This window comes from Anolis sagrei, chromosome 11 (genome assembly GCF_037176765.1).
Source record: "Anolis sagrei isolate rAnoSag1 chromosome 11, rAnoSag1.mat, whole genome shotgun sequence".
Lineage (NCBI taxonomy): Eukaryota > Metazoa > Chordata > Lepidosauria > Squamata > Dactyloidae > Anolis > Anolis sagrei.
In genome coordinates, this window is record NC_090031.1 from 29,950,489 (window position 1) to 29,963,636 (window position 13,148).

The following is a 13,148-nucleotide window of genomic DNA, read 5'->3' on the forward strand; positions in this document are numbered from 1 at the left end:
CCTGCTGGAGCCTCATCAATTCTGGAACAGATAAGTTGTGTAAATTCTTTAACTTAAAGAGTCACTGACTTTGACTTGAGTCGGTTCAGTACGTTTATCATTCATTGTCACCATCCTTCATTCCGTTGGTCAGCCTTCGTGGAAGGAGGCGGGTGTTCAAATGCTGCATTCCTTACACATTGTTATGGACTCCTCATCTTTGGAGGAGGAAGGGGAGCAGGGAAGTGCTCAGGAATTAGAGGGAGAAGAAGAATCAGACGATAAGGGTTTGAAAGTGCCCACATTTCTAGAGAGACAAAAAGAGACAGAGCACAGATGGCGTTCAGCTAAGATAGCTGCTAGAAACGCTGAGCTAATTGGGAGACGCCCTAGCACCTCCTGCGTGGGGAAGTCATTTTCTCATTAGCACTTTTACAATTTCATTCAATTCACTCGTCACACTATTCGAGCAGTGGAGGAGTGGCCATTTTTCCTCTTTGCTGTGTTCGTTTTTGTCTCTTTCTGGTAGCAAACAGACCCCAATCTCTGTGTGATGGCAGGTTTTAGGAATAATACCAGACGTGGCACTCATTTGCAGGTCTCTCTGGCATGATATATCTGTTTGAAATGCTGCCGTAAGAAAAGGTGTGGAGCAGGAGTTGAGGCGTAACCTCAAATCATTCCCATGTCCTTAACAGTGATCTGTCTTTTCTCTGTGTTTTTGCCATTTTAAGCCATCCCATTAATTTTGTGAAAAGAAACGGATTGAAATATGCAATGGCACTTTCTCACTCCTTGGCGATTTTGTTGACCGACACTGTTGTTGATTCACGGGACCATCTCTCCGCGTGGCTTTCGTGCAGTCTTTTGGGTGTTTTTGGGAGGCATCTACTGTCATACACCAGAGCAGGAACACCTCTGACCTTAAACACCACACCAACTTGGTAAAATCAGCAAGCAGTTTATTGTAGAACATATGTAGGCAAAGCAGTAAAAAAATAGCAAAATAGTAAAAATACAAAATACAGCAGAGTCTCGCTTATTCAATATAAACGGGCCAGGAGAACGTTGCATAAGCAAAAATGTCAGATAATAAGGAAAGATTCAGGAAAAGACTATTAAAAGTCAAATTACGTTAGGATTTTACAAATTAAGCACCAAAATACCATGTTTTACAACAAATCATCAGAAAAAGCAGTTCAGTACACGAATTTAGCACCAAAACATTGCAATGTATTGAAACAGCTGTGGATCTGGGCGGGAGACAGACTACTTTGGATACAGAACATTGGATGAGTGAGACTCTACAGTAGTTCATAAGCTTTAGAGGGAAACAAGATCCATGATCATATAGAAATCCATGAGACAAGGCACTTGAAACCATGAAAATCCCATAGGCAAAACTTAGCTTGGCATAACTTGATGCATGAAACTCAGAGCACTTGAAACCAAGGCTGTGATCAAATAATGACGTTGCCTCAACTGAGGCAGTTCACTCCCATGAATCATTATAACCCTTTTCCAGAACCCAAAAACTGACTAGAAAGCATTCTTCTTGACCTTTCCACTAGGTAATGATTTGTAAACTATGCTGTAAACGAAGTGAGCACCTCAGTCTCTGAAAGCTCTTCCTCTATTTATTAAAACGTCCTGTTTACTAAAACGTCCCGTCCTGTTTTACTATCTTTGCTCTTACACCTGGCAAATCAATCTCAGCATCATTTTCAGACAGTTGCTCTGAGAAAAACGGTGAGAGGCCTTTCTCAGGAATATGGCCTTGGGAATCCTCCTAAAACAGCTCAGGTGTCTCTTCTGAACTTAACTCAGACCCAAGCAAACTGTCATCTCTGGGCCCATCTCCAGGAATACCATTCTCATTCCCATCAGGAATATCAGCATGAACATTAGCCACAATCACAGGCCGAACAGGCTGACATGCAACATTTCCCTTTGTTTGGGGGTTTGAAAAGGAAGACAAAACAGCCCAGAGTAATGTTGTAGACATCTGGCATCCATCTTTCTCTTTGTTATCGTAATAATCATATCATATATTATGTTTATATTTGGAATTTAATACTCTTCCTGTGGGGTGTTCTCCATCTAGGCATGCATTTTTTGGCGTAACTACATGCATGAATAATACTATACCCATTGCCATCCTTGCTGAAAAGCCTTCCCCATCTTTTCCACTCTTTTCCTTGTTGCTTGTCATTTCTACGCATGGGTTTGTCAATGGAATAGAAAGCAATGTTATTGGATTTGGGAGGGACTTCATCGTGATTTCTTTTGCTGGTTCATCTTTTCAATGAGTTGTATCTTGCCATGTATTGAGTACCAGAATTTAGCTACACACTGTCCCTTAAAGAGTTCGAGAGACGCTTGTCGAAAGCACTGCACATTCTGACTTTATTAATACATGAAAACACAGCACTTAAAGAGACAGCTATCCTGATTTGCTCTGGCAACCACTTTCTTTAATGTTTGCAAATATTTACCGGGGTGGACTAAAAATAAAAGCCGTATCATCTGCATGTATAAGAAGCGTCAGTGGCACAATGGGTTAAACCTTTGTGCTGGCTGAACTGCTGACCTGAAGGTCGGCGGTTTGAATCCATGAGGTGGGATGAGCTCCCGCCTGTCAGCTCCAGCTTCTCAAGTGGGGACATGTGAGTGGCCTCCTATGGGATGGTAACACATCCAGGCGGTGTCTTTGCATATGACCAATTCTGGGCAACGTCCTTGCAGACGGCCAATTCTGGGCAACGTTCTTGCAGATGGCCAATTCTGGGCAGTGTTCTTGCAGATGGCCAATTCTGGGCAACGTCCTTGCAGATGGCCCGTTCTGGGCAATGTCCTTGCAGATGGCCCGTTCTGGGCAATGTCCTTGCAGGCGGCCTGTTCTGGGCAACGTCCTTGCAGGCGGCCTGTTCTGGGCAACGTCTCTGACACCAGAAGCAACTTGCAGTTTCTCAAGTCGCTTCTGACATGATAAAAAAAATCTACTTGTATGCTAGCATTTATTTCCGGATCCTCTCCTAATGAGGTGATCTGTTAACACTTAAATAAAGAGGATGATGAAGAGACAGTTATAAAGAAGTTGAGAAAGAGACAGTCCCTCCCATGATGTTTGGATTTCAAGATCATCTCATTCCAACTTCCTCCATTAAAGAATTCCTGAGTTGTGGTCATATATTCGCTTTAAAAAATACAATTTTAATTTAAAAAAATATTCACATTTACATGTTTTGTTTTTTATTTGAATTTTGTGTCGTGTTCACCGTTAGCCACCTCGAGTCACTACGTCAGGAGAAAGACAGAATAATAATCCAAATAATAGTAAATAATTTTTTAAAATTACATGTGTTTTTCTATCTGAAGACGACGACGACTATTTGCCGCCCCATAAGAAAACAAAGAGCACAGAACCCATCAACGATGCCACCAACACCGGAAGGAGGAAAGCCAGAGAGTTCAATTTCGGTAAGTTTTGTTGGGCAAGTGAGCTTATTGACAAAATACCCTTCTCATAAACGTAAACTTATTAGCAGCAGTGTGACCCAACGCCAGGAATTTTTTCCTAGTGTTTTTCCCGGGATTTTTTTCCTTGTTTTTCCCGAGTTTTTCCCCTGTTTTTTTTCCTTGTTTTTTTCTGTTTCCCCCTCATTTTTTCTCCTGTTTTTTTTTCCTTCCAGGCCTTCCCATCTCTAGATAAGATAGCTGCCAATACTTGATACTATATCTCTCTCTGTGTGTAAATCATATATATCTATCTATATCGATGGCTGGATGGCTCTTTGTCAGGAGGGATTTGATTACGTTTTCTTGCCCTGGTGAAGAGAGTTGGACTAGGATGACCTTAAGTATTTTCTGTTGGTCATGGGGGTTCTGTGTGGGAAGTTTGCCCAATTCAATCATTGGTAGGATTCAGAATGCTCTTTGATTGTAGGTGAACTATAAACCCCAGTAACTACAGTTCCCAAATGTCAAGATCTGTTTCCCCCAAAATTCACCAGTGTTCATATTTGAGCATCCATGCCAAGTTTGGTCCAGATCCATCATTGTTTGAGTCCACAGTGCTCTCTGGATGTAGGTGAACTACAACTCCAAAACTCAAGGTCAATGCCCACCAAATCCTTCCAGTATTTTCTGTTGGTTGTGGGAGTTCTGTGTGCCAAATTTGGTTCAATTCCATCATTGATGGAGTTCAGAATACTCTTTGGTTGTAGGTGAACTATAAATCCCAGCAACTACAACTCCCAAATGACAAAATCAAGTTTTTTGAATGATGGTCACGCCTTGGCTTAGTAGGTGTCTTGTGGCCAAATATGGTGGCAATTGGTCCAGCTGATTTTGAGTTATGTCACCACTCAAAACGAACAGAGCATAGATAGATAGATAGATAGATAGATAGATAGATAGACAGATAGACAGACAGACAGACAGACAGACCTATCTTCTATTGGGCTAACCTTATTTTTCCTTTCAGAGAAGTGGAATGCCCGCATTACAGACTTGAGAAAGCAAGTGGAAGAGTTGTTTGAAAGGAAATACGGTACGTTGTGTTCCCACGCTTTCGTTTCCTCCTCCATTTGGATCCTCCCAATTGAGTTTCACAGGGATTGTCATGGAATCTGGATAGTTTTGCCACTCTTTTGTCCTACCTTTCCCCAAGGATGGCTAGTGCCAACGGGTGTTTGTAGTCTCGGTGGTTTGGAGGAATTAGGCAGGTAGCAATAGGTACCGCCTATCTCTTTGTAGTCGAGCTTCTGGAGGAGGACTACTTACAGAGTTTATTTATACTCTGCTTTTCCTCTCCACAAGGAGATGCAAAGCGGCTATGTATCTGTTATTAATATTAGAATGTATGTTTGTTGTTATTATTATTATGTTTATTTATATCCCGCTTTGTCTCTCCACAAAGAGACTCGAAGCAGCTATGTATCTATTATTATTATTATTATTATTATTATTATTATTTTCTCTCTATCAGGAAACTCAAAGTGGCATTATAAATAATAATAATAATAATAATAATAATTTTATAATAATAATACATTACAATACATTATTATGATGTTTATTTATACCCTACTTTTTCTCTCCACCAGAAAATTCAAAGTGGCTTTATAAAAATTATAAATAATAATAATTATTATTATTATAATTATGTATTATTACTATTACTATTATTATATAATTATTAATATAATTATATAATAATAGTAATAATAATAATACATTAGAATACATTATTATTATTATGTTTATTTGTACCCTACTTTTTCTCTCTTCCAGGAAACTCAAAGCGGCATTATAAAAATTATTTTACTGACAAAATAATAATAATTATATTTATTTATTTTGTCAGTAAAATAATTTTTATAATGCCGATTTGAGTTTCCTGGTGGAGAGAAAAAGTAGGGTATAATTAAACATCATCATAATAATAGTAATAATAATACATTACAACACATTATTATTATGATGTTTATTTATACCCTACTTTTTCTCTCCATCAGGAAACTGAAAAATAAAGTAATGAGAAAGTGTTGGTTTCTAATATATGTAATTTCTTTATGATTATGGGTAAACAGTATTTGATTAAGTTTTCTTGCCCTGGTGAAGGGGGTTGGACTGGATGGCAATAAGTATTTTCTATTGGTCATAGGGGTTCTGTGTGGGAAGTTTGCCCCAATTCTATCATTCTTGAGGTTCAGAATGCTCTTTGATTGTAGGTGAACTATAAATCCCAGTAACTACAACTCCCAAATGCCATGGTCTATTTTCCCCAAGCTCCAACTGTGTTCCCAAAACTCCCAAACTCAAGTTACCGTGTATACTCGAATATAAGCTGAGTTTTTCATCCCTTTTCGGGGGCTGAAAAAGCCCCTCTCAGCTTATATTCGAGTTAAGGCTCAGCCTGGGGAAGCGGCAGGCGACGTGGTCCTAAAGCCGCTTCTCCTGCCACCTCGTCCGCCTTCTCCTGCCTTCAGGTCGAGGCGAGGCCCCGTCCTGAAGCCAGGAGAAGCGGCTTTAGGACCGTGGCACCTGCTGCCTCCTCGGGCCGAGCCTGCCTTCTCCTGGCTTCAGGACGGGGCCTCACCTCGTCCTGAAGCCAGGAGAAGGCGGGGGAGGCGACAGGAGAAGTGGCTTTAGGACCGCATCTCCTGCCGGCTCCCCGGGCCGAGCCTGCCTTCTCCTGCCGCTTCCCCTGCCTTCTCCTGGCTTCAGGACGAGGTGAGGCCCCACCCTGAAGCCAGGAGATGGCAGGCTCGGTCCGGGGAGGCGGCAGGTGCCGCGGTCCTAAAGCCACATTTCCCACCCTCGGCTCTTACTCGAGTCAATGCATTTTCCCAGTTTTTGTAGTAAAATTATGTGCCTCGACTTATATTCGGGTCGGCTTATACTCGAGTATATACGGTAAATGCCCACGAAAACCTTCTAGTGTTTTCTGTTGATCATGTTAGTTCTGTGTGCCAAATTTGGTTCAGTTCCATCATTGGTGGAGTTCAGAATGCTCTTTGATTGTGGGTGTACTATAAATCTCAGCAACTACAACTCCCAAATGACAAAATCCATTGGGTTGTTAGGTGTATTGTGTCCAAATTTGGTGTCAATTTGTCCAGTGGTTTTTGAGTTATGTTAATCCCACAAACGAACATTACATTTTTATTTATATAGATTATTATGACTCTTTACAAAGATGAGATAAAACATATTTCCCTCAGAGTTGCTAAGAGGCAGACTGTCTGGAATTCCTTACTCCCAAAGACTATGCCCCTGTGAAGGAAATGAAACAGAAACATTTATTACAGTGCCTCTGCGCAGCAAACTTTTATATCCAACCCTGATGGGAGAATTTATAATGACTGTTGTTTTTACTGATGGGTCTGTGGACCGTAATAAATATTGTTGTTTCTTGCTACTAAGCCGTACTTTGTTTGTTCTCCTCTATCTTAAAGCGGAAGCCATTAACGCCAAAGGCCCTGTGTCTATCCCGTATCCGCTCTTCCAGTCCCACGTTGAAGACTTGTATGTGGAAGGGCTGCCGGAAGGGATTCCTTTCCGGAGACCCTCCACTTATGGGATCCCTCGCCTCGAAAGGATCCTCCTGGCAAAGGAACGAATACGCTTCGTGATTAAGAAGTAAGTAGGCTTGCTACTTTCGGGTCGAGCCCTTGATTCTTCCACGCCATTCCTTGTCTGTTGCGAATTCTCTCTGCGGTCAAGGCGTCAAATGAACATGGACGCTATTTTGCAGCTAAGTCCACTGTATTGAGTTGCGTGCAAAAAAGACTCTGGAGGCAAAAAAAAGGGGGGGGGGATTTTGGAAGAAATTACTACAGTAGAATCTCGCTTATCCGACATTCTGTCTTACCTGACGCTCTCCTTTTCCTCCAGCATTTCCCTTTCAATTAAAGGAGTGCTCCCCAATTTTCTCTCCATTCCCAATACAGTAGAATCTTGCTTATCCGACCTTCACTTATCTGACATTTTGTCTTATCTGACACCCCTTTTCCTCTAGCATTCCCCCTTCAATTCAAGAAGAACTCCCCAACTCTCTCTCCATTCCCAATAAGTGCAAAATGCAAGATGTGGAAGAGGAGGAGGGAGGAAAGGGGGGGAAAGAGGCAGCACCAGATGCGGAAGCGTCCTCCCTTTTTCCCTCTGGGATTTCCACTCTCCTCTTCCACATCCGGGCACTTCTTGCTGGGCCCCGGGGCATTGCCTTGCCTTAACTCTTTGAGTCCCTGTTATAATAATAATAATAATAATAATAATAATAATAATAATAATAATAATAAACCAGAGAAGGAAGGAATTTCCTGGCCTTGGCTCAAGCAAGAGAAACCAGTTTTAAACCAGAAAAGGAAGGAACTTCCTGTCCTCAGCTCAAGCCAGAGAAGCCAGTTTTAAACCAGAGAAGGAAGGAATTTCCTCCACTTGCTTTCCCCCGCTTCTGGAGTAAAACAACTGCTTTCAAAGTAAAGACCACCTAATGAAACAGGAAATAACACTTTTAAACCATGAACGAAAGGATTCGGAAGTTTCAAAAAGTTCGGAATTGACTTTAGAATCGAACCACCAGAGCCCCCTACATCTGAAACGAGTTTTGAACCTTTTTTTAAAATCAATCAAGCCTATTGTTTACACCAAAAAGTTTCCCAGTCAGTCCTCTGGATTTCTCACTGGCACAATTAATTAATTTCTTAACCTCCTTTGCCCCTTCCGTAATGCCATTTTCAGGTTCCGATTTTGTTTAGGATGACGTCTTCAGCCTTGCCAGACCTTTATCGGCCGTAGCCAGACCCCAAACATTCAATGTCACTCAATCCGTTCATCACATAACCTGCTTTGTTTGATTTATCTGAGGAAAACAGAAGTCTGAATTACGGAGTGAGTTTCAGTGGGATTTTTACACACTGAGCGGTTGGGTTAATCGAAGACGAGCAACATACGAGCCTCTTATGTTTGCAGGCACGAGCTGCTAAATTCGACACGAGAAGATCTGCCGTTAGACAAACCTGTAGCAGGAGGTAAGTGTATATAAATGTATATATGTGCGCTTGAGGACCCCGAGGGTAAATAACTCAGAGCAATATTGCATAATTTGTTATATCACACCTTGTTTACTTTAAGTTTGGTTGTAATGTGGGCTGTATTTATTTATTTACGACATTTGCATGTTGCCCTTCTCACCCCAAACACACACACACCACACATACATACAATATATTAAATAATTAACATAATTAACATAGTACATTATCAGTATTATATATTACTATATTGTATTATACCATTATATTGTAATATTATTAGTAAAATTATATGTAATATAAAATATATAATTATAATATCATATTATTAGTATTTGTATTATATTGTATTATATTATAATATTATAAATATCTAATATCATATTACTAGCCATCCCCTGCCATGCGTTGCTGTGGCCCACATGGGGATTGTGTGTGGGAGATTTGGCCCAATTCTATCATTGGTGGGATTCAGAATGCTCTGTATTTCTCAGCAAATCCAATTCCCCACCGGCCTTGGGAGGGTTAACGCCTTGCTTTTCCTGCCAATTGTAGTGAAAGAAGAGTGGTATGCTCGAATCACCAAGCTAAGGAAGATGGTAGACCAGTTATTCTGCAGGAAATTTGGTGAGTTCTCATTGAGGACATTTGGTGGGGTGGGGGATACACGAGATATGTGTCAAGACTGAAAGTGTTCACCTCTGCATTTACCAGTGATTCCACAATTCACTAGCTTGAGAAAGGCATGGTTTGCCTGTGCTCCAAGATCTAGATCTAGTCTAGATCCAATGTCAGCTGGGTTCAGTGGGTACGGGTGAACTACAACTCCCATATGCAAGTCCCACCGTCCATGGTCTATCTTCCGAAACACACCAGGATGTAGTCCGTGGTACATCCTCCCCAAGTGTCAAGTTTGGTCCAGGTCCGTCATTCATGCGGTCACAGTGGTCTCACGAAGTAATTGATGGTACTGCAAGTCCCATAATCCGTGGTCCATCCTCCCCCAAACCACACCAGGATGTGAAGTGGGTTATGGAGGATCTGTGAACCAAGTTTGGTGCTGATCCGTCATTGGTGGGCATCACAGTGGTCTATGGCAGCCGAAGTGAATGAAAGTACTACAAATCACATCATCCATGGTCGATCCTCTTCCAGCAGTCACCGGCCAACCCCTCTCCAATGTCAGAGATACAGCTTAATGGTGTAACATTAGAAAATGTTGACCATTTCAACTCCCTTGGCAGCCACCTCTCCACCAAAGTCAACATTGACACTAAAATACAACACCGCCTGAGCTCTGCGAGTGCAGCATTTTTCCGAAAGAAGCAGAGAGTGTTTAAGGACTGGGACATCCATAGGGATACCAACGTGCTTGTCTATAAAGCTATTGTCCTCCCAACCCTGCTATACGCTTGCGAGACGTGGCCTGTCTACAGATGTCAACATTGACACTGAAATACAACACCCCCTGAGCTCTGCGAATGCAACATTTTTCCGAATGAAGCAGAGAGTGTTTGAGGACTGGGACATCCGTAGGGATACCAAGGTGCTTGTTTATAAAGCTACTGTCCTCCCAACCCTGCTATACGCCTGCGAAACGTGGACTGTCTACAGACGTCACATGCAACTCCTGGAACAATTCCATCAGCACTGCCTCTGGAAAATCTTGCAAATCTCTTGGGAAGACAGGCGGACAAATGTCAGTGTGCTGGAAGAAGCAAAGACCACAAGCACTGAAGCAATGGTCCTCCGCTATCAACTCCGCTGGACCGGCCATGTTGTCTGGATGCCCAACCAAAGCAGTTGCTCTACTGCGAACTCAAGAATGGAAAACAATGTTGGAGGACAGGAAAAATGGGCTCAAAGCCAACCTTAAAACTCTGGCATAGTCACTGAGAACTGGGAAGCCCTGGCCCTGGAGCGCCTCAGTTGGAGGCCAGCTGTGACTAGCAGTGCTGCAGAATTAGAAGAGACATGAATGGAGGGCGAAAGAGAGAAACGTGCCAAGAGGAAGGCACGTCAAGCCAACCCCGACCGGGACCGCCTTCCACCTGGAAACCAGTGCCCTCACTGCAGGAGAAGATGCAGGTCAAGAATAGGGCTCCACAGTCACCTATGGAGCCACCATCAGGATACTACACTTGGAGGACCATCATCCTTGGACTACGAGGGATCGCCTAAGCAAGTAAGTAAGGTCTATGGGAGCCGAAGCGAATGCAAGTACTACAAATCACATCATCTATGGTCGATTCTCCCCCAAATCATACCAGGATGTAAAGTGGGTCAAGAGGGTTATGTGTGCCAAATTTTGTCCAAGTCCGTCGCTCATGCATGTCGCAGTGGCCTGTGGAAGTGGCAGCCAATCAGAAAGCTGCCACATACATACACACATACCCACATACAAACATTGACTTTTGCTATATATTTAGATGAGGGGGAAATCAGCCAATCCAAAGGAAGCATTCTCAGATTTGACGGTAGTGTCTCTCTATAACGCTATGTAACAAAATTTGGGGGGAAAAATTATGTTCCTGATTTGAAAACGTTATTTCCTATTTAATTGTGTGGTATTAACTTTGAAAGTAGTCATTCTACTCTAGAAACTGTGTTTCTGTGGCTGCCACAAACGAGGTTGAATTGGTAGAGACTCACAAACGCCATACGGTGTCATCATAATAAAACAATCAACAATACATTAAAATATTAAAAATATTAGAACAACAATTAAAACAATTGATTAACACGCCTATTAAAATCAGTCCGTTTTTTAACATTCCACTTCAAACTTGTGAATTGTGTGATTTTTGTTTTCTTCTCTCAGCGGAGGCCCTGGGAAGCACTGAGCCCAAAGCGGTCCCTTACCAGAAGTTTGAGGCCCACCCCACGGACCTTTTCGTGGAGGGTCTTCCGGAGAATATTCCCTTCCGCAGTCCCTCCTGGTATGGAATCCCTCGCCTGGAGAAAATTCTGCAAGTGGGCAACCGGATAAAGTTCGTAATAAAAAAGTAAGGGCAGCTACCTTTCCTTTGAGGTATTTCGTGGTTACTACCTTTCGTTATTTACCGGTTATTACTTTTCATTATTTCAAGGTTACTTCCTTTCATTATTTCGAGGTTCCTATCTTTTGTTATTTCAAGGTTCCTACCCTTCATTATTTCGAGGTTACTATCTTTCGTTATTATATGGTTACTACCTTTCGTTATTTTGAGGTTATTTCCTGTTGGCATTTCAAGGTAGTAACTATCTTTCGTTATTTCGAGGTTATGACCTTTCGATATTTCGAGGTTATGATCTTTCCTTATTTCAAGGTTACTACCATTCCTTATTTCAAGGTTACTGCCTTTCTTTATCCCGAGGTTTCTATCTTTCGTTATTTCGTGGTTACTACTTGTCATTATTTCGAGATTATGACCTTTCGGTATTTCAAGGTTAAGACCATTCGTTATTTCGAGGTTACTTCCTGTTGTTATTTCAAGGTTACTACCTTTCATTATTTCGAGGTTACTACTGTGCCTTATTTCAAGGTTACTGCCTTTCTTTATTTCGAGGTTTCTATCTTTCATTATTTCATAGTTACTACCTGTCGTTATTTCGAAATTATGACCTTTCGGTATTTCAAGGTTATGACCTTTCATTATTTCGAGGTTCCTATCTTTTGTTATTTCAAGGTTCCTACCCTTCATTATTTCGAGGTTACTATCTTTCATTATTATATGGTTACTACCTTTCGTTATTTTGAGGTTATTTCCTGTTGGTATTTCAAGGTTACTATCTTTTGTTATTTTGAGGTTATGACCTTTCGATATTTCAAGATTACGACCTTTCGTTATTTCGAGGTTATGATCTTTCCTTATTTCAAGGTTACTACCGTTCCTTATTTCAAGGTTACTGCCTTTCTTTATTTCGAGGTTTCTATCTTTCGTTATTTCATGGTTACTACCTGTCGTTATTTCGAAATTATGACCTTTCGGTATTTCAAGGTTACGACCTTTCATTATTTCGAGGTTACTTCCTGTCGTTATTTCAAGGTTACTACCTTTCCTTATTTTGAGGTTACTACTGTGCCTTATTTCAAGGTTGCTGCCTTTCTTTCTTTCTTTCTTTTTTTTTTTTGAGGTTTCTATCTTTCATTATTTCATGGTTATTTGTTATTTCGCGGTTTTTACCTTTCGGTATTTCAAGATTACGACCTTTTGTTATTTCAAAGTTATGACCTTTCAGAATTTCAAGGTTACAACCTTTCGTTATTTTGAGGTTACTACCTGTCAGTATTTTGAGGTTACAGCCTTTCAGTGTTTCCAGGTCATGACCTTTTAGTTTTTTGAGGTTATGACCTTTCGGTATTTCAAACTTACGGTTTTGTGTATTGCGAGGTTACGGCCTTTTGGTAAATTAAGATTACGACCTTATGGTATTTCAAGGTTATGGCCTTTGAGTATTTTTTCAAGGTTACTATTTTTGGGTTTTTCAAGGTTACTACCTTTCGGTATTTTTTCGAGTTTACAGTCGACTATGACAAAAAAATAGAACTCCACCTTGAAATAATTTCAAGTTGATCAGTGTTAAAGAGGCTATAAATTCCATTCAAAAATGTAATTAATTTTTTCTATTACTTTTAGCAGCTGTTTT

General features: G+C 41.1%; 1 protein-coding gene across 10 annotated transcripts in view; it reads left to right on the top strand.

Moving 5' to 3' along the window:
- The window catches only part of LOC132763387 (general transcription factor II-I), a 73,274-nt gene that overhangs the window by 33,501 nt on the left and 26,625 nt on the right, over positions 1-13,148 (top strand). For all 10 annotated transcript variants that reach the window (XM_067472131.1, XM_067472136.1, XM_067472134.1 and 7 more), the window contains 6 exons: positions 3,358-3,459; positions 4,466-4,531; positions 6,942-7,125; positions 8,458-8,516; positions 9,075-9,146; positions 11,341-11,524. In XM_067472131.1, the coding sequence (XP_067328232.1) occupies positions 3,358-3,459; positions 4,466-4,531; positions 6,942-7,125; positions 8,458-8,516; positions 9,075-9,146; positions 11,341-11,524 (667 nt within the window). The remainder of the gene's footprint in view (positions 1-3,357; positions 3,460-4,465; positions 4,532-6,941; positions 7,126-8,457; positions 8,517-9,074; positions 9,147-11,340; positions 11,525-13,148) is intronic.